The sequence below is a fragment of the Coregonus lavaretus genome (genome assembly GCF_964263955.1).
Source record: "Coregonus lavaretus genome assembly, contig: HAP1_SCAFFOLD_466, whole genome shotgun sequence".
In the NCBI taxonomy this organism is placed as follows: Eukaryota; Metazoa; Chordata; class Actinopteri; order Salmoniformes; family Salmonidae; genus Coregonus; species Coregonus lavaretus.
The window spans coordinates 267,576-291,695 of record NW_028157102.1 but is presented as its reverse complement, the minus strand read 5'-3'; the positions used below and the strand labels follow the sequence as shown (position 1 = coordinate 291,695).

Here is a 24,120-nt window from a genome sequence, read left to right as displayed (position 1 = left end):
ACAAGGTTTGCTTCAATTAACTTAATTAATTAATTAATTAAATGTCTGGTGATTGGTTCACAATCCATGATTTCTCTTTGTGCAATGATTTGGGACCTGCATGTGGACCTGAACTATCAATAAAATATAAATTACTTTACAGAATGAAAAGTTTTCTAAAAAATGTTGTTCCATCATCGGTGCGAGTTAGTGACACAATTTATAGAAAGGACATTCAATATACTTTTTTTGTCAGAGTTTGAAAGAATAAGCAATCAAATGAAAAGACTCATCATTCCAAAGACGCATTTGCAATCAAACACACACAGGGGACACGTTTAGATTACATTTGAACGCATTTGTTGTAAAATTAGATCACAGCTAGCACTCTTCAATACCAAAACAGGATACTCTGTGAGAAGGAATGGACTGGGAGGAGGGGGATACTTTTTTTTATAATTCCCTGCCTTTCTTTATCACTCTACCATTCCCCTCTATATCCCTGGCCCCTCAGAGAGACAGGTCCTAACCCAGGCCCTAACACTGGCCCCTCAGAGAGACAGGTCCTAACCCAGGTCCTAACATTCAGATAGAAATATATAATGTAGAACAGATATGATTGTCTGTCAGATAGAATGGGGGGGGGATCAGGTGTCAGCTCTATTCCTGTCTGAAACATTCACAAAGTTCCACATCACTGACTGAATAAACCCCAGGCCCAGGCCTACTCTTTACTCCTCTGTAATGCCGTGCTCCCACGACACCTTGGCCTGCTCGTCCTTAGAGGTGATGAGAGGCTGAGAGATCTTGCGTGGCATGGGCCTGGGCACGAGCCCGGCAGGGATACACCCTTCCTCGGGGATACACCCCTCTCTCAGGTAGGGCTTGGGGGGCAGGGCGGGCGGGGGCTCCTGGTGGTAGTGCGGAAGGTTCTGGATGTTTAGGGCGTGGGCCTCTGGGAGGACGGGGATGACAGGGGTGATGACCGGGGTGACCCACCCAGGGGCGGAGTGGCTACGGCAGGGAGGGGGCTTAGAGCCATCCAGGACCTCTGGCTCGGAGACGCTGTATCGGACAGGAAGGTAGGGACCAGAGGGGGAGTCCATTCCCAGGTCCTCTCCGTCTATGGCCCAGATCGAGTGCACCATGCTGGGGGTGATGGAGACAGAGTCCAGGGTGTCGGCTGGGTGTCTGCTGGTAGTTCCAGGGGGCTCGGTGGAGCAGGACTGGCCCAACAAGTTGCTCTCGCTCAGGGAGGAGACGCCGGAGGAGGCGCTGCCAGAGAGGGTGGAGTTACTGCCATCCAGGCCGGACTGGGACTGGGGACTGGTGGGCGAGGCAGGTATAGGGTGCAGGGGTGACTGTTGGAGGGAAACAAGGGGGACAATGGGTTATTCTCATAGATAAACGGGACAAAAGAGGCGTAAAAACGAAATGAAAACGATTATGTGCAGATATAAAGCAAATACAAGCCAAAACAGACAAATAAAAACAGTCACACATTACAATACATTCACTCATACACCTACACACACTAAAAAATAAGCATCTCCGCAGTTATGCGATACTCTACAGCCAAGTGCTCTTTTAGCCATGCTCACGCACTGATACTGACGCGCTGAGATACTAGAGGGAGACATGCACAGACCAGACCAGATCGGATCAGAACAGACAGGATGGTAGGCTACTCTAGCCCAGGGCGGGTCAGGGAGGGTACCTTTCGTAAAGAGGAGCGCGCAGGGAGAGCTGGAGGGAGGTCGCTGTTCTGGTGGTGGAAAGCATCAAAGTGCATCGAGAAGTGTCCTATAGGGAGACACACACAGCAGGACAGAACAACAATGGGTTGGTTGGTTGGAGAAACACACAGAACTAAACCAGGGAGAGAAGGAGAGGATGGAGAGAGAGAGAAGGAGAGGATGGAGAGAGAGAGGAGGAGAGTATGGAGAGAGAGAGAATTAGAGAAAGAGAGAGAATTAGAGAGAGAGAGAGAGAGAGAGAGAGAGAGAGAGAGAGAGAGAGAGAGAGAGAGAGAGAGAGAGAGAGAGAGAGAGAGAGAGAGAGAGAGAGAGAGAGAGAGAGAGAGAGAGAGAGAGAGAGAGAGAGAGAGAGAGAGAGAGAGAGAGAGAGAGAGAGAGAGAGAGAGAGAGAGAGAGAGAGAGAGAGAGAGCGAGAGAGAGAGGGGAGAGAGCGAGAGAGATGCGGAGAAGGATAGTTGAGAGGCAGGTTGGGGTAGATGGTGTGGAGGGGATCAGGTAAGATCAGGGTTGTAGTGGAGGGGGGTAAACACTGTGCCGTTGACATACCTTTAGATTTTGTGCATTGCATTCACACCACAGGTGTCCAACTCATTCCATGGAGGGCAGTGTGTCTGCTGGTTGGGTTATTTCCCTTTCTTCCATGGAATGAGTTGGACACCTGTGGTTTACACACTAATTAGGCTAGCTAATTGACTTGATGCTCGTCATCTGTGTTTACCCTCCTTTCTGAACCACTATATCCCTGGATAGGATGAAACAGGACTGGTTCAACACAGACACACATGGATAAAGGAGTTTAAAGAGAACACCACAGGTGGACAGAAGTTGAAGGATTCCTGGGGGATTCATTGGAATCAGAAGCTCCCATAAAACTCAATTATTTGAATGATTACTTCATTGGCAAACATATACAGGAAATGCCAACAATGAACAGTGTGCCATTGTATTCATGCATAAAAAAACAAATAATAAAAGAAAAGCATTGCAAGTTCGAATTTTATAAAGTTAGTGTGGGAGAGGTGGAAAAATGATTGTTTGACCAAATACAATGCTATTTCTCTGTAAAAAAATTAACAGACTTTCAGCATGCTTATCGAGAAGGGCACTCAACATGTACTGCACTGACACAAATGACTGATGATTGGTTGAAAGAAATTGATAATAAGAAGATTGTGGGGATTGCACTGTTAGATGTCAGTGCAGCCTTTGATATTATTGACCATAACCTGTTGTTGAGAAAACGTACATGTTATGGCTTTTCAACCACTGCCATATCATGGATTCAGAGCTATCTATCTAATAGAACTCAAAGGGTTTTCTTTAATGGAAGCTTCTCTAATGCCATACATGTGGTAAAGTGGGGTGGTCCGCAGGGCAGCTCTCTAGGCCCTCTACTCTTTTCTATTTTTACAAATGACCTGCCACTGGCATTAAACAAAGCATGTTTGTCCATGTATGCTGATGATTCAACCATACACGCATCAGCAACCACAGTTAATGAAGTCACTGAAACCCTTAACAAAGAGTTGCAGTCAGTTTTGGAATGGGTGGCCAGTAATAAACTGGTCCTGAACATCTCTAAAACTAAGAGCATTGTATTTGGTACAAATCATTCCCTAAGTTCTAGACCTGAATCTGGTAATGAATGGTGTGGCTGTTGAACAAGTTGAGGAGACTAAATTACTTGGTGTTCCCTTAGATTGTAAACTGTCATGGTCAAAACATATAGATTCAATGGTTGTAAAGATGGGGAGAGGTCTGTCCGTAATAAAGAGATGCTCTGCTTTTTTTGACACCACACTCCAAAAAGCAAGTCCTGCAGGCTCTAGTTTGATCTTATCTTGATTATTGTCCAGTCGTGTGGTCGAGTGCTGCAAGGAAAGACCTAGTTAAGCTGCAGCTGGCCCAGAACGGAGCGGCACGTCTTGATCTTCATTGTAATCAGAGGGCTAATATAAATACTATGCATGCCAGTCTCTCTTGGCTAAGAGCTGAGGAGAGACTGACTGCATCACCACTTATTTTTATAAGAAACATTAATGTGTTTAAAATCCCAAATTGTTTGCATAGTCAACTTACACACAGCTCTGACTCACACACTTACCCCACCAGACATGCCACCAGGGGTCTTTTCACAGTCCCCAGGTCCAGAACAAATTCAAGAAAGTGTACAGTATTATATAGAGCCATTATTGCATGGAACCCTTCCATCTCATATTGCTCAAATGAACAGCAAGCCTGGTTTAAAAAAAACAGATAAAGCAACACCTCACGGCACAACGCCTCTCCCCTATTTGACCTAGATAGTTTGTGTGTATGTATTGATATGTAGGCTGTGTGTGCCATTTAAAAAATGGATGTTGTCCTGTCCTTGAGCTGTTCTTGTCTATTAATGTTCTGTATTATGTAATGTTTCATGTTTTGTGTGGACCCCAGGAAGAGTAGCTGCTGCTTTCGCAACAGCTAATGGGGATCCTAATAAAATACCAAATCTGCATCAAACTGCATCAAACTGCATCAAACTGCATCAAACTGCATCAAACTGCATCAATCTGCATCAAACTGCATCAAACTGCATCAATCTGCATCAAACTGCATCAAACTGCATCAATCTGCATCAAACTGCATCAAACTGCATCAATCTGCATCAAACTGCATCAAACTGCATCAAACTGCATCAATCTGCATCAATCTGCATCAAACTGCATCAAACTGCATCAATCTGCATCAATCTGCATCAAACTGCATCAATCTGCATCAAACTGCATCAATCTGCATCAAACTGCATCAATCTGCATCAAACTGCATGGTCAACTCTGACACAACATGCAGCAGGGACTGCTGATCACAGAGGGCTGATGTCAAGGTTTACAATGAACAAACACACATGCAGTATGCACACACACGCACGCACGCACGCACGCACGCACGCACGCACGCACGCACGCACGCACGCACGCACGCACGCACGCACACACGCACACACGCACACACGCACACACGCACACACGCACACACGCACACACACACACACACACACACACACACGCGGTGCTACAGAGGGTAGTGCGTACGGCCCTGTACATCACTTGGGCCGAGCTCTATGCCATCCAGGACCTCTATACCAGGCGGTGTCAGAGGAAGGCCCTAAAAATGGTCAAAGAATCCAGCCACCCAAGTCACAGGCTGTTCTCTCTGCTACCGCACGGCAAGCGGTACCGGAGCGCCAAGTCTGGGACCAAAAGGCTCCTGAACAGCTTCTACCCCCAAGCCATAAGACTGCTGAACAGTTAATTAAATGGCTACCCGGACTTTCTGCTTTTCATCCCTACCTACATGTACATATTACTTAAATCAATCACCCCAACTACCTCAGTACACTGACTCGGAACCGGTACTCCTTGTATATAGCCTCGTTATTATTATTTTATTGTGTTACTATTTTCTTTACATCTCTTTGTAAATGTTCGTCCTTTTTAACTGCATTGTGGCAAAGGACTCGTAAGTAACCATTTCAAGGTAAGGTCTACACTTGTTGTATTCGGTGCATGTGACCCAAAAAAATTATTTGACACAGACAAACAAATATTTCACAACAAATACCACAAGACCATATTCCCAAATATCAGCAATAACAGCAATAGGGGGGTTATGTACATAGGTGGTCTTGAATAAAGCCATTAAAAGAAGCTGGGAGCAGCATATGCTTTGCGCCAGCTTTCTTTCTTGATTGTTTTAACCAGCAGCAATTTGAAGTTTGGAGTGTGTCACTCATGTATAGAGGGTCTTACCGTGGGGCAGGCTACGGGGCGGGACTGGGGGAGCCATCACACTCCCAACGTGGGCGGACAGCAATGGCAACGCCTCTCTGGTACCACTGTCCAGACTCCAGGAGCTGGGGGTGGTCAGGACTGTAGACAAGAGACATATAATATTAACAACTTCACTCTACTGTCCACCCTAACCCCTAAGCTGTTGAGGGTGGTCAGGACTGCAGTAATCTCTAGTGGACAGACACAGATAACATAACTGATATCGTAGCGTCTGTCAACAGACTGTGGGATGCGACGACTAACGAGGAACTTTGTTCAGGTGCGCAGATTTTTTTCGCCACTGATCATTTGGACAAATCATGATTTCGCAGGTTTCGAATTTCGGAAGTGGAGGGGACATTTGGCACATAGACTTTCCCGTAACTTGAAAAAAAAGGGGTGTTGAGCCTCGTTCTAGAAAATCTACTAACACGTCCACCCAGAACTTCATCCAGCATCTGACACAATATTTGAGTCTGTGTTTCTGAGATTAGGACTGCAGTGGAGATGTCCCCGTACCCCCCCCTCCTGGTTCGGGCAGGCTTCGGCATTCGTCGTCAGCGGAGTACTGACTGACTGACTGATTAACTGACTGACTGACTGATTAACTGACTGACTGATTGACTGACTGTGTCACGACTTCCGCCGAGGATGCCTCCCCTCCTTGTTCGGGCAGGCTTCGGCGTTCGTCGTCACAGGAGTACTAGCTACTGCCGATCCCATTCTCATCACTCCACTTGTCATGTCTTGTCAATCACGCACACCTGGTGCTCATTCCCCTAATTAGTATGTGTATAAGTGTTCCCTCTGTTCCCCTCGTCTTTGTGAGTGATTGTTTGTTGTGAGAGCGTGTAGCTCGGTTGAGCTACATTTCACTGTGTTATTGCCAAGGTGGATGTTTTTCCTTGTATATAGTTTCGTTTGACGCTTGGGGCGTTTGATTTATGCAAACGGAATAAACTCTGGACTTCGGTATTTTACCTCCTGCGCCTGACTCCTTCATTCACACCTCGTCACAGGAGAGACAGGCAGTATTTACACAATATCATCATTAGAATAAAAATAATCTTCTGTAAAGTCTGTACAAGAGTTGGTTATCATCTTCTGTAAAGTCTGTACAAGAGTTGGTTATCATCTTCTGTAAAGTCTGTACAAGAGTTGGTTATAATCTTCTGTAAACTCCGTACAAGAGTTGGTTATCATCTTCTGTAAACTCCGTACAAGAGTTGGTTATCATCTTCTGTAAACTCCGTACAAGAGTTGGTTATCATCTTCTGTAAACTCCGTACAATAGTTGGTTATTACTTTCTATAAACTCTGAGGCTTACAAAGGGCTTTAGTCATAGCAACAGTTTGACTGGGCTGTTCTCTACTAATGATCCATAGTGTTATATCTACAGGCTGAAGTCCCAGTGGATTAAACTAGCTGAAGTATTAGGAGGGTCTGTGAACTGCTTCGTGCCCACTGACTGAATCAACAGATAAAGCAGACGACTGAACAGACTAACAGAAGGGATGGGAAGGTGTCTGATGAAGTATTATAACAGACTGACAGATGGTCTGCACTCATTCATTTATACAGATTACTTTTGGTCAACGCAGCACAAAACTACTACAGACTATCATTAGAAGTGTGAAGGGTTTTCCGTTTTTAATAGGCCAAGTACTGCAACTCTAACCTTCACCCCAGTCTGAAGGTCAGACTGAGATCATAAAGAGACTGAAAGACAATAAACTGAGGACAGGTAGGACAACAGGCCTGAAAGACAATAAGCTGAGGACAGGTAGGACAACAGTCCTGAAAGACAATAAGCTGAGGACAGGTAGGACACCAGTCCTGAAAGGCAATAAGCTGAGGACAGGTAGGACAACAGTCCTGAAAGGCAATAAGCTGACAACAGTCCTGAAAGGCAATAAGCTGAGGACAGGTAGGACAACAGTCCTGAAAGGCAATAAGCTGACGACAGGTAGGACAACAGTCCTGAAAGGCAATAAGCTGACGACAGGTAGGACAACAGTCCTGAAAGGCAATAAGCTGAGGACAGGTAGGACAACAGTCCTGAAAGACAATAAGCTGAGGACAGGTAGGACACCAGTCCTGAAAGACAATAAACTGAGGACAGGTAGGACACCAGTCCTGAAAGACAATAAACTGAGGACAGGTAGGACAACAGTCCTGAAAGACAATAAGCTGAGGACAGGTAGGACACCAGTCCTGAAAGACAATAAGCTGAGGACAGGTAGGACACCAGTCCTGAAAGACAATAAGCTGAGGACAGGTAGGACACCAGTCCTGAAAGACAATAAACTGAGGACAGGTAGGACACCAGTCCTGAAAGACAATAAACTGAGGACAGGTAGGACAACAGTCCTGAAAGACAATAAGCTGAGGACAGGTCGGACAACAGTACCTTTCTCTGCTACTGAGAGGTTGGGGTCGCTGCAGGGCTTGCATGGACCAATCACCTGGTGGAACAACGCTCGCTGGAAGTTGGTTGGCTGGAGACACAGAAAAGACACAGAAAAGACACATCAATCAACCAATCAAAGGTATTTATAAATCCCTTTTTTACATCAGCAGTTGTCACAAAGAGCTTTTACAGTAACCCGGCCTAAAAAGCAAACAGGAACGGAAGAACATAGGGAGAGGTTCCAGACCCAGAGATGAAGGCCATCCTACTCTGTACCGGGCAGTACTCAGAAGATCTGAAGAGAGTGATTGAAGCGGAGTAGAGTAGGAGTGCTGATCTAGGATCTGCCCATATAATCTTATTCATTATGATCTAAAAAAAGGGGAAACTAATCCTAGATCAGCACTAATACTCTGTGAGTCTTTGTGGATAAGGGCCCAGAGGAGATAGTGATCGAAGCGGAGTAGAGTAGTGTGGGCCAAGCCAACAGTACCTGTCCGTTCTCAGTGATGTTGGGGTACATGGCGGAGCTGGGTCTCTCACGGTGCAGAGGCAGCAGCATCAACATCTCACGGTTGTGCCGGTATTTTTCTGGCAGCGACGGGGAGCCTACCACAGGGGGGAGAGGACACAGAGAGGAACAGAGCATCAAAACCTAGACATGCAAAGTAAGGGTTTGAACCCATTGCTAGTAAATTCTGACTACAGTAGATAACCTACCTCTGATGCTGCTGGGGGCGGAGTTCATCATCTGGGAGGGGGCTGAGTGGGTGGAGCTCAGACTGGAGGACGAAGGACTCGGCTGAGACAAGAAAGAGAAAAGATACTTCCAGTAAATGAGCCAGAAACCAGATTATTTACTTCCTTCCAGAAATAAACTCTTGACTGTTAAGTAAAAGTAAAGGTGCTCATCAACCGATGCAGAGTCATTGTGGTTTTAGCCCGCAATCAGAAACTTTATCCGCTTCACCTGCAGTCGTTTAGGGCATACATTTTTTGTGTTACCCATGGAGCTCTAAGTTAGCATCTGGCCCTTCCTTAGCAGCTAGTTAACTGCATTTCATTGGGCAGTCTTCTGTGGGAATAATAATTACAACAGAACATTTTTTATCCATTTTGCGAAGGAGCTTGGTCAGAGATGGGGACCTCACATGGCTGAGAGTCCTCTCTGCGGGTACAGTTAGGTGGGTACAGTTATGTTGGTAAAGTGGGCACAGGTAGGTGGGTACAGTTAGGTGGGTACAGTTATGTTGGTAAAGTGGGCACAGGTAGGTGGGTACAGTTATGTGGGTACAGAGGTGGGTACAGTTATGTGGGTACAGAGGTGGGTACAGTTATGTGGGTACAGAGGTGGGTACAGTTAGGTGGGTACAGTTAGGTGGGTACAGTGGGTACAGTTAGGTGGGTACAGTTAGGTGGGTACAGAGGTGGGTAAAGTGGGTACAGTTAGGTGGGTACAGTTAGGTGGGTACAGTTAGGTGGGTACAGTTAGGTTGGTAAAGTGGGCACAGGTAGGTGGGTACAGAGGTGGGTACAGTTAGGTGGGTACAGAGGTGGGTACAGTGGGTACAGTTAGGTGGGTACAGTTAGGTGGGTACAGTTAGGTGGGTACAGTACAGTTAGGTGGGTACATTGAGGTGGGTACAGCGGGCACTACCCTGGCGTGGAGACAGACCTGCATACGGTAGATGTCCTCGGGGTGTTCCACCACCATGCCGTCCGTCAGGATCACCAGGTTCCCCGTCTCGCTGGAGGTGTGAGAGGACAGTGAGGAGGACGAGTGGCGGACAGAACCCAGCAGATTCAGCGGACTGGGGGGAGAGAGAGGGGGGGAGAGAGAGGGAGGGAGGGTGGAGAGGGAGGGTAGGTTGGGGGGGAGAGAGAGGGAGGGGAGGGGAGGAGAGAGGGAGGGGAGGAGAGGGGCGTGAGGGAGAAAGAGTGAATGAATTATCGTGATCGGTGGGGGTGTAGTGAGACATTTGTCAGGTAGGGAGAGCGAGAAAGATAGAGAGAGAGAACAGAGAGAGATGGTGAGCAAAGAGATCGTGAGAGATAGAGCAAAAGAGTGACTGGGCAGTGAAGGACAACCACAATCCCACTGGGCAAAAAATGGTTGAATCAACGTTGTTTCCACATTTCAACAACAACAAAAAAATAAATGTGATGACGTTGAAGCAACGTGGAAAAGTGATTGGATTTGTAGAAAGTCTTAATTGTCTTATTTTTTTCACCCAACTGTTAAACTTAATACAATAACATGAAATGTTCTGTTGATTTCACCCTCCATTCACGTTCGTTGACAACTAAACCAAATGTCAATCAAAACTAGCCATTGAACTGACGTCTGTGGGTTTGTGCCGTGACTCGTCAGTGGGCGTTGAGGAGAGAGGCCGGGAGGGGCCGTGGTAGAGGAAGGGGATTGTGTGTGTGTGTGCCTGCGTGTGTGTTTGTGCACACACGTCTTTGTGTGTGTGTGTGTGTGTGTGTATGACCATTTCTCTGCGTTTGTGACTTACCTGTGCCTGTGAATGACCTTGAAGCTCTCGGGGCTCATGGGGCTGTGGGTAGCCAGGATGCCTCTAGGGGTGAAGGCAGGACTCAGCTTGTCCAGCCCCGGCAGACCCTGTAGGGAGACAAACATTAAATACACTCTACATACTGTGACACTGTACATTCACGTTAGTTGACAACTAAACCAAATGTCAATCAAAACTAGACATTGAACTGACGTCTGTGGGTTTGTGCCGTGACGAGGATTCTGATTCTTTAGAAGTCCCACACACAAACAGTGCTGTGAGTAAAGGCCCCATAGTTCCTCATATAACATACTGCACTTCTAATGAGTCACTCAGACGACAACCAACCAAAGAGGACACATTGAAACCCCACTGAATAACCACACCACGAGGACACATTGAAACCCCACTGAATAACCACACCATGAGGACACATTGAAACCCCACTGAATAACCACACCATGAGGACACATTGAAACCCCACTGAATAACCACACCACGAGGACACATTGAAACCCCACTGAATAACCACACCATGAGGACACATTGAAACCCCACTGAATAACCACACCATGAGGACACATTGAAACCCCACTGAATAACCACACCACGAGGACACATTGAAACCCCACTGAATAACCACACCATGAGGACACATTGAAACCCCACTGAATAACCACACCACGAGGACACATTGAAACCCCACTGAATAACCACACCACGAGGACACATTGAAACCCCACTGAATAACCACACCACAAGGACACATTGAAACCCCACTGAATAACCACACCACGAGGACACATTGAAACCCCACTGAATAACCACACCACAGATTACTCATCATATCACTTGTTACAAGGGAAATGTAACTAACTAACAATTTGATTTATTTGCACAGCGTGGAGTTGACCCTAGTCCAGATGTAGAAAGTGGAGTAGTCTAGATTTACATTTTAGTCATTTAGCAGACGCTCACAGTTAGTGAATACCTTTTTTTTTTTTTTATACTGGCCCCCCGTGGGAATCGAACCCACAACCATGCTCTATCAACTGAGCTACATCCCTGCCGGCCATTCCCTCCCCTACCCTGGACGACGCTGGGCCAATTGTGCGCCGCCCATGAGTCTCCCGGTCGCGGCCGGCTGCGACAGAGCCTGGATTCGAACCAGGATCTCTAGTGGCACAGTTAGCACTGCGATGCAGTGCCTTAGACCACTGCGCCATTCAGGAGACGTAGAAAGTGGAGTAGTCTAGATGTAGAAAGTGGAGTTGACACTAGCCTAGATGTAGAAAGTGGAGTTGACACTAGCCTAGATGTAGAAAGTGGAGTAGTCTAGATGTAGAAAGTGGAGTAGTCTAGATGTAGAAAGTGGAGTTGTCTAGATGTAGAAAGTGGAGTAGTCTAGATGTAGAAAGTGGAGTTGTCTAGATGTAGAAAGTGGAGTTGACACTAGCCTAGATGTAGAAAGTGGAGTTGTCTAGATGTAGAAAGTGGAGTAGTCTAGATGTAGAAAGTGGAGTAGTCTAGATGTAGAAAGTGGAGTAGTCTAGATGTAGAAAGTGGAGTTGTCTAGATGTAGAAAGTGGAGTTGACCCTAGTCTAGATGTAGAACATGGAGTTGTCTAGATGTAGAATGTGTCAGTCTGGTTGCCTGTACTCAATGATTTCTGAGCCTGGTGTGCAGTCAGCAATAACCGGGTCACAGCATGGGACTGCCGGTTCCTAAATCACTTGTCAGCTCCCTCCATCCGGCAAGCAGTGCTGAAAACGCTATCTGGAGAACGTGTCTGATTGAATAGCTGACTAAGTTACTTATAGAAACAACCTCACCAGATAGAAGCGAATAAGGCTCAAAGGACACATCTTGAGAGAAGGCTGAAAAAAAAAACCCCCACTCACATAGAGACTGCTTCTCATCATCTGGAACTGATCTATCAGCTTCTTGTGCAGGGGACGCATTTCAGGGTGCACCAGCTTGTCATGGACTGCAAGCCCCACCCCCAGGATGTAAACCTGCAACAGTTTGTGGAGTTTCAGTATATTGCCAAGTTTTATTTGATCTCAACATTAAAAAGAGACAGACCAAGACTGTACCTGTTCCTGCATGAGGTCTTTGAGGGCAGTGATCTTCTCGGTGTCTTCTGGGTGGCTGCTGATGTACTCCTTATCAAAGAAGGCCTGGTTGAGGGAGAGACAGACGGACGGACACACGGGATGTGAGGGCACGGCATATAAAAAGAAAATCCCCAAAAGTATATTCTTCTAAAACAAGCAAGAGTTTTCTGTTCCTCAGAGACTTCAGACCATGTCAACCAAGGCATGCCTCAAGGTTCAGTCCTGGGACCCCCTGATGTTCATCATCTACATGCATCCCCTCCACTCTTTAGGTTTAGGACAAAATGTGTCTGCATTTGAAAAGACAAGACGTTAACAGTCTCCATATTACTTATAATAGACGACGGGTTTTCATCTTTGGTTTGATCTCTTTAGGAGAGGATGTGTCCATCTAGGTGGTAGAAAGAAGGGTTCTCCAGAACGTTACCTCCTGGTATCTGGCTATGTTGTATGTTCTATGCAGTGGCGGTCGGTGCCGTTTAAGGTGAGGGAGGCAAATTCTTTTTTTTAATGAGTATGACCTTATTTCTATTACAGCATATTGGATGACTGTCATTCATATTCCATTCCTCCCAGCTCAATGTTACATCGATAGGTTTAGGCTACTCCATGATACTCAAATGTTCCATACACCCATCATGAGGTTGCCACAACCTAGCCTATGAATGAAAGTTTACAATGTAGCTCGAGAGATATTTGAGTAATCAAGGTGACAGACATTGACACATTCATTACCGCCTTGCACACTCTTTGCCTGCATCTAGTTGATCTTGTCATGGTTCCACCTGTCACCAGAGGGCAGCAGAGACCATCATAGAGACTATAATGACCCTCAGGCGTGTTCTATCACTAATGATGATGATTTCCCTTTGAAGAGAGGTGTGTTTTCTGTTTCCCTTTGCAGAAGCTTGATGTGTTTGTCTCCTGAGTGAGTTTTCTAGCTCTAGTGTTTGTTGTTTTCCCAGTTTTATTGTGAACCTTCTGTTACCAAGTCTCAGTAAAGTATTTATGTTTATCCTAAACCACTGTTTCCTCGTCTCATCAAATCAAATCAAATTGTATTGGTCACATGCGCCGAATACAACAGGTGCAGACATTACAGTGAAATGCTTACTTACAGCCCTTAACCAACAGTGCATTTATTTTAAACAAAAAAAGTAAGAATAAAACAACAACAAAAAAAGTGTTGAGAAAAAAAGAGCAGAAGTAAAATAAAGTAACAGTAGGGAGGCTATATATACAGTAAAATAAAGTGACAGTAGGGAGGCTATATATACAGGGGGGTACCGTTGCAGAGTCAATGTGCGGGGGCACCGGCTAGTTGAGGTAGTTGAGGTAATATGTACATGTGGGTAGAGTTAAAGTGACTATGCATAAATACTTAACAGAGTAGCAGCAGCGTAAAAAGGATGGGGTGGGGGGGCAGTGCAAATAGTCCGGGTAGCCATGATTAGCTGTTCAGGAGTCTTATGGCTTGGGGGTAGAAGCTGTTGAGAAGTATTTTGGACCTAGACTTGGCACTCCGGTACCGCTTGCCGTGCGGTAGCAGAGAGAACAGTCTATGACTAGGGTGGCTGGAGTCTTTGACAATTTTGAGGGCCTTCCTCTGACACTCTGTCTGGTCTCCTCTCTGCTCCTGGGTCCAACCTCATCGCGTCACAGATCTAGGGTGTAGTCATTAGTCCAACAGTTGCAAACAAGAGTTTCTATTGGACAAATTCAGGTATGTTTAACCCCGGTTTCGTTCCAATTGCTTCCGTTAAAGAAACAGAATCGGCGCAATGAATAGACCCCTGATCACACGCAAACAGAGTTCACTTTCATAATAGCCACATAAAAAAAGCATGATCCCTTTGATCATTGTATTCCTCCTCACATCTACACGCTCTCCTCTCACCTTTTCCCTTCGTTTGTGGACCTCAGTGCACAACACATCAGCTGTCTGTGACCAGGCGAAAAAACCTTTCCAAGCCAAACCTTCATATCATAACCGCTAGCCGCTACACACAGCCTACATCACTGTTACCATATTAATAACATAGTCAACATAGCTACTAGAACTAACGCGTTAGTAAACCCGCTACAATCATGCAGTACAGTCAGCAGCCAGCAATTTAGCAGTTACTCCGGCGGGCCCCGGTGGCAATAAATTCATAAAACCAAAAGCTTACCTTCACTTAGAAGAGTTCCAGTGTTGGATAGTCATAGCCAGCTAGCTAACATAGCATCCCTCTCTGTTTGAGCAGGGTGTTTGAGTAGGCTAAACTAGCTAGATGCATTCTTGCTTCTTCATTTTTGAATAAATTAATTTGTTCCAAACTACTCACCACATTTTATGCACTGTAGTGCTAGCTAGCTGTAGCTTATGCTTTCAGTACTAGATTCATTCTCTGATCCTTCGATTGGGTGGACAACACGTCAGTTCATGCTGCAAGAGCTCTGATCGGATGGAGGACATCTTCCGGAAGTTGTCATAATTACTGTGTAAGTCCATGGAAGGGGATGAGAACCATGAGCCTCCTAGGTTTTGTATTGAAGTCAATGTACCCAGAGGAGGACAGAAGCTAGCTGTCCTCCGGCTACACCATGGTGCTACCCTACAGAGTGCTGTTGAGGCTACTGTAGACCTTCATTGCAAAACAGCGTGTTTTAATGAATTATTTGGTGACACGTGAATATATTTAGTATAGTTTTATCTAAAAAGGATAGCTTTTTTTTTTTTATGTTGAACTATTTTTATGAAATTCACTGAGGAGGATGGTGCACCCCTTCCTCTTCTGATGAGTCTCCCCTGGTTCTATGGTGGTACCTACCTCCTGGTATCTGGCTGTGCCCCCGTTGACAGCAGCGTCGATGACCCCGTTGAGACACATGGACATCAGGTTGATGTTGCCATGGTTGATGTTGCCATGGAGCTGCTTGTGTTGATACTGGCCGATCAGGGTCCGCAGCTCATGGTTCTTGTTCTCCACCACGTAGATGGCATTCTCCAGAGGACTCACCTCCACCTAGACAACACACACAACAGGACTGTAACAGGGGACCTGAGGAAGGAGGAGGCCAGGACTCACCTAGACAACACAATGCAAGTTGCTTTCATGTTGTTACGTTACCCTGATGAAGACGGCTTGTCTGTCGAAACGTTGGTTATTAGGTTAAATTATTGCGTGTGAGACTCTCCTTTTCTTTTTAAAGTGTTCTACTCTGTTACCCAGCACCTCTCCTAAACAGGTGTTCTACTCTGCTAGCCAGCACCTCTCCTAAACAGGTGTTCTACTCTGCTAGCCAGCACCTCTCCTAAACAGGTGTTCTACTCTGCTAGCCAGCACCTCTCCTAAACAGGTGTTCTACTCTGCTAGCCAGCACCTCTCCTAAACAGGTGTTCTACTCTGCTAGCCAGCACCTCTCCTAAACAGGTGTTCTACTCTGTTAGCCAGCACCTCTCCTAAACAGGTGTTCTACTCTGTTAGCCAGCACCTCTCCTAAACAGGTGTTCTACTCCGCTAGCCAGCACCTCTCCTAAACAGGTGTTCTACTCCGCTACCCAGCACCTCTCCTAAACAGGTGTTCTACTCTGTTAGCCAGCACCTCTCCTAAACAGGTGTTCTACTCTGTTAGCCAGCACCTCTCCTAAACAGGTGTTCTACTCTGCTAGCCAGCACCTCTCCTAAACAGGTGTTCTACTCTGCTAGACAGCACCTCTCCTAACCAGGTGTTCTACTCTGTTAGCCAGCACCTCTCCTAAACAGGTGTTCTACTCTGCTAGCCAGCACCTCTCCTAAACAGGTGTTCTACTCTGCTACCCAGCACCTCTCCTAACCAGGTGTTCTACTCTGCTAGCCAGCACCTCTCCTAAACAGGTGTTCCACTCTGCTACCCAGCACCTCTCCTAAACAGGTGTTCTCCTCTGTTACCCAGCACCTCTCCTAAACAGGTGTTCTACTCTGTTAGCCAGCACCTCTCCTAAACAGGTGTTCTCCTCTGTTACCCAGCACCTCTCCTAAACAGGTGTTCTACTCTGTTAGCCAGCACCTCTCCTAAACAGGTGTTCTACTCCGCTAGCCAGCACCTCTCCTAAACAGGTGTTCTACTCCGCTAGCCAGCACCTCTCCTAAACAGGTGTGCGTTTCTTTCGCCTCCAAATGAATGTTACTACACATCATGATTACAGACAGATTTAACACTTATTTTCATCTGCAGTACCAAAACACCAACACGGTGTAATAATATAATATGCCATTTAGTAGACGCTTTTATCCTAAGCGACTTAGTCACGCGTGCATACATTTTATACATGGGTGTTCCAGGTAATCAAACCCACTAACCTGGCGTTGCAAGCGCCACACTCTACCAACTGAGCTACAGAGGAGTGTTGTGGTCATGGGTATATAGTGTCACTCACCAGCTCTCTCTTGTCCACCTCAAACCAGCGGGAGATGCCAGGGAGAGGGTGTGTCAGGGTCAGCGTAGTCCTCTCGATCCACAAGCTCTTGAACTCGTTCTCTCGGTCTTTGGATCCTTTGTGGAAGGGCCGGTCGTAGCGGAAGCGACGCACGTTGTTGACCCGGTAGAAGCTCTTGATGCGGTCTGGAACGCGGTCCATCTGGAGAATTTTGACATTCTCCGGTACCGGCGTTACCGCATAGATCTGCAGGTCTGAGAGGTACCGCGTCAAGGACAAGATGCCTGGGGGGGGGGGGGGGCAGTGTGTTTTCTATTTGGCGTATACACAAGAGAGCACACACTGGACGTACAAAACATTAAGAACACCTGCTCTTTCCAAGACAGACTGACCAGGTGAATCCAGCTGAACGCTATGATCCCTTATTGATGCCACTTGTTAAATCCACTTAAAATCAGTGTAGATGAAGGGGAGAAGACAGGTTAAATAATGATTTTTAAGCCTTGAGACAATTGAGACATGAACTGTGTATGTGTGCCATTCAGAGGGTGAATAGGCAAGACAAAAGATTTAAGTGCCTTTGAACGGGGTATGGTAGTAGGTGCCAGGCACACCGGTTTGTGTCAAGAACTGCAACGCTGCTGGGTTTTTCACGCTCAACAGTTTCCCGTGTGTTACAAGAATGTACCACCACCCAATGGACATCCAGCAACTGTGGGAAGCATTGGAGTCAACATGGGCCAGCATCCCTGTGGAACGCTTTCAACACCTTGTAGAGTCAATGCCCCGCCGAATTGAGGCTGTTCTGAGGGCAAAAGGGAGGTTCAACTCAATATTAGGAAGGTGTTCTTAATATTTTGTACACTCTGTGTATATACACACACACACAGACACTACAGTTCCCATTCTCGCTTTATTTCAGAAGGATACACTGGGCATCGCACTGTAAGATGGCCTCGTCTGGTTGGTTAGGGTGCTGCATGGCAATGGCTTGTGGGAATTCTCCCAGCATCCTTTGCTGGAAGGCTTCAAGCCGTTCGTAGTCATGACCGCGGCAGACAAACTCCTTGTTCTAGTGACACAGCATGGAGTAAGTAAGTAAGCAGAATATTCAGGACATTGATTGTGTCTCAAATGACACCCTATTCCTTATGTGGCTCTGGTCAGACATAGTGTACTAACTAGGGTCGGGAATAGAGTGTAATTTGGGATGCACCCCATACGGTAGGATTGACTCACTCTGAGGAAGAAGGGGAACTTGCGCCCGTAGAATCCCATCCTGAAGAACTCTGGCTCTAGACGCTGCTGCTCCATTATGTTCTCATAGTACGCTGCTTCCATTTTCTGACAAAACACAAATCGTGTTTTACAAGAAAAAAAAATATATATATATTGTGCAATTCTCCCCTTGACATCAATAGGATATTTAAGTGAAAATCTTGGTCACTCAAGTTGGGTTGCAAACCTACCATTTCTCAATCAAATGTATTCATAAAGCCCTTTTTTTAAATCAGCAGCTGTCACAAAGTGCTTATACAGATACCCAGCCTAAAAAAAAAAAAAACAGCAAGCAATGCAGATGGAGAAGCACGGTGGCCAGGAAGCCTAAAACCCCACAATCTGCAGCAACTATATCTACTCACCCTTATCCAGCTGAGGCTTTGGTAGTCATATAACGTCTCATACTGGAAAGCCAGCTCTCTGCACAATGGTACTCCATACTCCCAGCACTGGAGAAACACACAGAGATCAAAATAAACATAATATGAAAATTGATCAGTAATTTGTTTCGTTTTCAATAGGGACAAAAAAAAAAAGCTATTCATGGATTGCACGTTGCGTCACGATATCGTTATGAAGATTATCTTGAGCACCTGTTGCATTCTACTCATCTTGTGCATTATTAGTGACTTGGAAACACGATGACATTTCAAAAATGAGGCAAATAATTAGTAGCTAAACCTCATTGTGATATCGCCAGGTTGACTTTAGATGGAGTATAAAACTTCAGCTAGCTAAGATTGAGGGGAGAGCACCGAATTTTAGCTAGCTTACGATAGCATTGCTAGCTATTTTTTGACGAACTTTGCTAGCTAATGGCAACATTGCCATCTCTCTAAAATTACATTTGACAATATCATAATGATGACAAAGTTGTTCCCATCTAATGATTTACCTACTTTGGCAATGTCATCCTATTTCCAAGCCACTATACTTTAATTTAGGTGAAACAATCATTAGCCCCCCGTTAAGAATGACTGGGCATCACTCAATCTTTTTGGGCATCAGTATGGCTGAGATTGGCTTGAGAACGTTGATAACAATGGCGTGACGGATGTGCAACCCCATGAATAGCTGTGGGTTAATGGCGTTCACTCACTGCTGTACAATGTAGAGAAAAACGGGGCAATTCAAGACGGTGCTATGAAATTTTTCAAAATGTAGTTCTTTGCCCTATGTCATTATAAATTACATATTAATCACTAGATTGTTCTCTACAATATTATAACCTTAATATACTTGTTCTTGACAGTATTGATGAAATAAGTAAGTTAATTTGCTGTGACCGTTGGTAGATTAGACTACGCCGCTCTTGATTGTATCTCTTCCATGTTTGGCGTTGTGAGGTGGAACCATTTGGAGGTGTTTCCGCTGGTTGGACCAATTAAAATCAACTTCATACCTTCATAATTGGTGATCAATCTAAGTCGAGGGGCCGTTTCTATGGTGATTTAAAGGGTAGACTCAGAAATACACAATGAAAACAGGAACAGATCGTCGTCGTGGACGGTGGATATTGAAATTCTGTCTCCTAGCTTTGTAAATACATATTTATTTAGTCCCTATTTTTTTTTTTTTGTCTTCAGTGGATTTCATTTAGTAAAAGCCCATGTTTTCACTCACGAACATGTAGCCACTAGTTAGCTTGTCGGTTGACAGTTCTCTTGAGCACTGACCACTTTGATGACATTCCATTCACTCTAAACATGCTGAATTCTCAGAGTAAATTGTTTGTAATGTTTGAACCATATGGTAGAGACATGAGCTTTGGACTATTGTTTTTCCTGACATAATTCTCTATTAAAATGGACATATTTGTATAAACCTTGAATGAATTAATCATTTTATGGGTGAACACCCTCTAGATTATGAGATAAATGATTGATGACAGTTGATTCCCCATCTACAATGCCCTTGTTGAAGTAGTGTCTGAACTTTGCTGGGTTTTCCAGTACATGTTCCACTTACCTTTCCCTTGTTGAAGTAGTGGATGACCTTGCGACAGAGGCCCTCTTTGCGATGCCATTCGCTCTGGGCTGGGTAGTGGAGGAACTCCATTAGAGGCCTCTCCTCCCAGTGCAGTAGCTCCCAGTACAAAAGCAGGGTGAACGCAGCCTCTGTAGAGTAACATATAGACAAACATACAGTTTCCAGACATCACTAGGGACAACATATAGCTGGGCAGTGCAGTAGTTTCCAGTACAGACGCAGGGTAAATTTACATTTTAGCAGACGCTCTTATCCAGAGCGACTTACAGTTAGTGAGTGCATACATTATTCATACTGGCCCCCCCGTGGGAATCGAACCCACAACCCTGCAAGCGCCATGCTCTACCAACTGAGCTACACGGGGGGGGGGGGGGGGGGGGGGGACGTATAGACATACATGTTTACATACTACATATAGTTTATACAGTACATCATTGGGAACAACAGCTCACAGTCCAGCAGCAGGATGAAAACAGCCTCTGTTGAACTATAGAATTAGAGTTACCACTACTAGTGACATTCCCTTTCAAGTTATGTGTGGATCTGTGGCCATATTGAACGTGCCCATGGGAGTAAAGCACAGCAATGTTAAAAGTGCATGTTATTTCATTTTAGCAAGTACTAAGGTTGCAAAGGGAAGGTATTTTACTATACTAAACCACCTAGAATTGTTGTATCTTTCAAGGATTTTATGTAATTTATCACAAGACATCTAGTGGCCCTTTTTGGTAAATTCAGATTATCCCAGGCGTCTGTAATAATCTCTGGCCCTCTGTGTGGCTTTAGCACATGTACAATTTATGAAACAATTAAATAAGATGATTTTAAAATAAAGAATAAATAGCAAAGCTGTAAATCATTCTCCTAAATATAAACCATCAACTTAGTGAATGCCATTTGTGTTTAATTTCCTTAATACTGTATGTGTGTATGTATGTGTGTATATATATATATATATATTAGTACCAGTCAAAAGTTTTAGAACACCTACTCATTCAAGGGTTTTTCTTTATTTTTACTATTTTTTACATTGTATAATAATAGTGAAGACATCAAAACTATAAAATAACACATATGGAATCATGTAGTAACCAAAAAGGTGTTATACAAATCAAAATATATTTTATATTTGAGGTTCTTCAAATAGCCACCCTTTGCCATGATGACAGCTTTGCACACTCTTGGCATTACCAAAAGTACTGAAGATTCCGGTAACTTTGGGAAATTACCGGTAGCTTTGCAACCATAGCTAGTACACTCTTTCCCTTTGTGAGTGAATAGGTTTGTGTGTGGGTATCATACCTGTGTAGTTCTCAGCCTGGAGGTGCATGCAGTATTACCTGTGTAGTTCTCAGCCTGGAGGTGCATGCAGTATTACCTGTGTAGTTCTCAGCCTGGAGGTGTATTACCTGTGTAGTTCTCAGCCTGGAGGTGTATTACCTGTGTAGTTCTCAGCCTGGAGGTGCATGTCACACAGCTTGTGGATATAGCGGATGTACATCTCCTCCTTGTTGATCTCTGACTTGTAGAAGTTCTAGGGACCAAACAGACACAATATATTAAAACCAAAACAAACCCTTTACCCCACTGTTTCAGTATGGCAGGGTGACAGTCTGGGGGTTGCCTGACCAGCAGGTTGACAGTACAGCCAGAGTCTACAGTGTCTTACCAGCAGGTTGACAGTACAGCCAGAGTCTACAGTGTCTTACCAGCAGGTTGACAGTACAGCCAGAGTCTACAGTGTCTTACCAGCAGGTTGACAGTACAGCCAAAGTCTACAGTGTCTTACCAGCAGGTTGACAGTACAGCCAGAGTCTACAGTGTCTTACCAGCAGGTTGACAGTACAGCCAGAGTCTACAGTGTCTTACCAGCAGGTTGACAGTACAGCCAGAGTCTACAGTGTCTTACCAGCAGGTTGACAGTACAGCCAGAGTCTACAGTGTCTTACCAGCAGGTTGACAGTACAGCCAGAGTCTACAGTGTCTTACCAGCAGGTTGACAGTACAGCCAGAGTCTACAGTGTCTTACCAGCATGTTGACAGTACAGCCAGAGTCTGCAGTGTCTTACCAGCAGGTTGACAGTACAGCCAGAGTCTACAGTGTCTTACCAGCAGGTTGACAGTACAGCCAGAGTCTACAGTGTCTTACCAGCAGGTTGACAGTACAGCCAGAGTCTACAGTGTCTTACCAGCAGGTTGACAGTACAGCCAGAGTCTACAGTGTCTTACCAGCAGGTTGACAGTACAGCCAGAGTCTACAGTGTCTTACCAGCAGGTTGACAGTACAGCCAATCTTCTTGTTCTCTGTCTCTTCTCCTTTCATGCAGTCCCTAAACAGAGAGAGGAACAAATCCAGTTATTGATGTATTGTAATGCATATTACCTTCTGTTCTCCACTGTTCCATAACAAGTTGGGACCTATCTAGTGGTACCTGTAGTCCAGCAGGCGTTCCATCAGCCGTGTGACAGAGGTGATGAAGGAGATCCCAGTCTCCCTCCACGTCTCCTGCTCGATCTTCTCCAGCAGGCTGGAGACAAAGAAACACCAAGGCCTGGGTTTGAGTGATCACTGTGTACACCATTTGACAGGATCTACATTTGACATTTTAGTCATTTAGCAGACGCTCTTATCCAGATCGACTTACAGTTAGTGAGTGCATACATTCATTTCTCATACTGGCCCCCCGTGGGAAACAAACCCACAACCCTGGCGTTGCAAGCGCCATGCTCTACCAACTGAGCTACAGGAGAGAGGAGTTAGTGGCAGTAGACGGTTAAAGGTGTGTTATCTTACCTGGGGTAAGGCCCAAAGAGCTGGGTTCTAATCCCCCACGCAGCAGAAAGAGAGCAACGCAAACACAATGTTTTAAAGGTAGGAGGTACAGAAACGGTTATCAGAGCAGGTAGCAAAACCAACAGGTTAGAGCAAGAAAGGGCCAAGCGTGTGTGTGTGTGTGTGTGTGGTATTCCTCTACTTACAGCAGGCTGAAGAGTTCTCTGTAGTTCTCATCTCCTTTCCCCTCAGACACCAGACTGTCCAGCTTGTCTATCAGCTCTGCCTCCACCTGGACACAGCAGTATGAATACAACACTGTTTGTCCTACCATATAAGACAGGGTGTAAGGAGAGAGAAGGCAACTCTAATCTCACTCTCTAATGAAGGTCAAACCTGGTTTAAAAAAAAAAAAAAGGTTTATCCCAGTCGATATGCCATACATGCTCTGTAACGTTCATGACACCTGAAGAGTGCATTGGAATTTTAGAAAAATACTGTATGTGAAAGAAATTGAAATAATAAGGAGAAATTGAAGCAATACGAAGAAATTGAAATAATATGAAGAAATTGAAATAATATGAAGAAATTGAAATAATATGAAGAAATTGAAGTAATATGAGTGAAAGAGGGCCCCCGTTACCTACTGTATATACATGTAGTTAGATAAAGGTTCAATATTAAATATGTGGAGGAATGCAACCCTGACCCATTCTTCCTCTGCTACAGCCCATCACATCCTTGTGTGCGTGTTCGTGTTCGTGTTCGTGTGTGCGTGTTCGCGTGTACCTGTTTGAAGTTGCCGTTCTTCTTCTGCTCCCAGTCCATCATGTCGTGGAAGATGGGGATCATGATGTTCCTGACCTCCCCCTGAGGCACCAGGGTCACACCCAGGAACGGACCTATCATACCTGGGATGAAGTGGATCTTGTTCTCACCTGGACACGACAGGAAGAGGAGGAGTCAAGACTTTACGTTAAATAAACACAAAAACCACTTTCTATCAACCAGACGCAACGAACGGCAGAAAATAGGATTTCCAGAGAGAAAAAGAAGAGCATGGTAGAATTTAGATCAACATT

At 45.2% G+C, this 24,120-nt stretch overlaps 1 protein-coding gene across 1 annotated transcript in view; it reads right to left on the bottom strand.

Annotated features, from left to right (window-relative positions):
- Positions 1-710: 710 nt before the first annotated feature.
- The window catches only part of LOC311125812 (dedicator of cytokinesis protein 3-like), a gene marked incomplete at both ends in the record, with an annotated part of 27,722 nt that continues 4,312 nt past the window's right edge, over positions 711-24,120 (bottom strand). The window contains 21 exons of the mRNA XM_084199844.1: positions 711-1,340; positions 1,697-1,782; positions 5,528-5,647; positions 7,960-8,047; positions 8,453-8,568; positions 8,680-8,761; positions 9,635-9,770; positions 10,476-10,582; positions 12,378-12,491; positions 12,573-12,656; positions 15,407-15,601; positions 16,996-17,249; positions 17,926-18,067; positions 18,235-18,339; positions 18,639-18,725; positions 20,245-20,393; positions 21,706-21,799; positions 22,535-22,595; positions 22,698-22,793; positions 23,245-23,330; positions 23,828-23,976. Coding sequence (XP_084055970.1) covers positions 711-1,340; positions 1,697-1,782; positions 5,528-5,647; positions 7,960-8,047; positions 8,453-8,568; positions 8,680-8,761; positions 9,635-9,770; positions 10,476-10,582; positions 12,378-12,491; positions 12,573-12,656; positions 15,407-15,601; positions 16,996-17,249; positions 17,926-18,067; positions 18,235-18,339; positions 18,639-18,725; positions 20,245-20,393; positions 21,706-21,799; positions 22,535-22,595; positions 22,698-22,793; positions 23,245-23,330; positions 23,828-23,976 — 2,981 coding nt within the window. The remainder of the gene's footprint in view (positions 1,341-1,696; positions 1,783-5,527; positions 5,648-7,959; positions 8,048-8,452; positions 8,569-8,679; positions 8,762-9,634; positions 9,771-10,475; positions 10,583-12,377; positions 12,492-12,572; positions 12,657-15,406; positions 15,602-16,995; positions 17,250-17,925; positions 18,068-18,234; positions 18,340-18,638; positions 18,726-20,244; positions 20,394-21,705; positions 21,800-22,534; positions 22,596-22,697; positions 22,794-23,244; positions 23,331-23,827; positions 23,977-24,120) is intronic.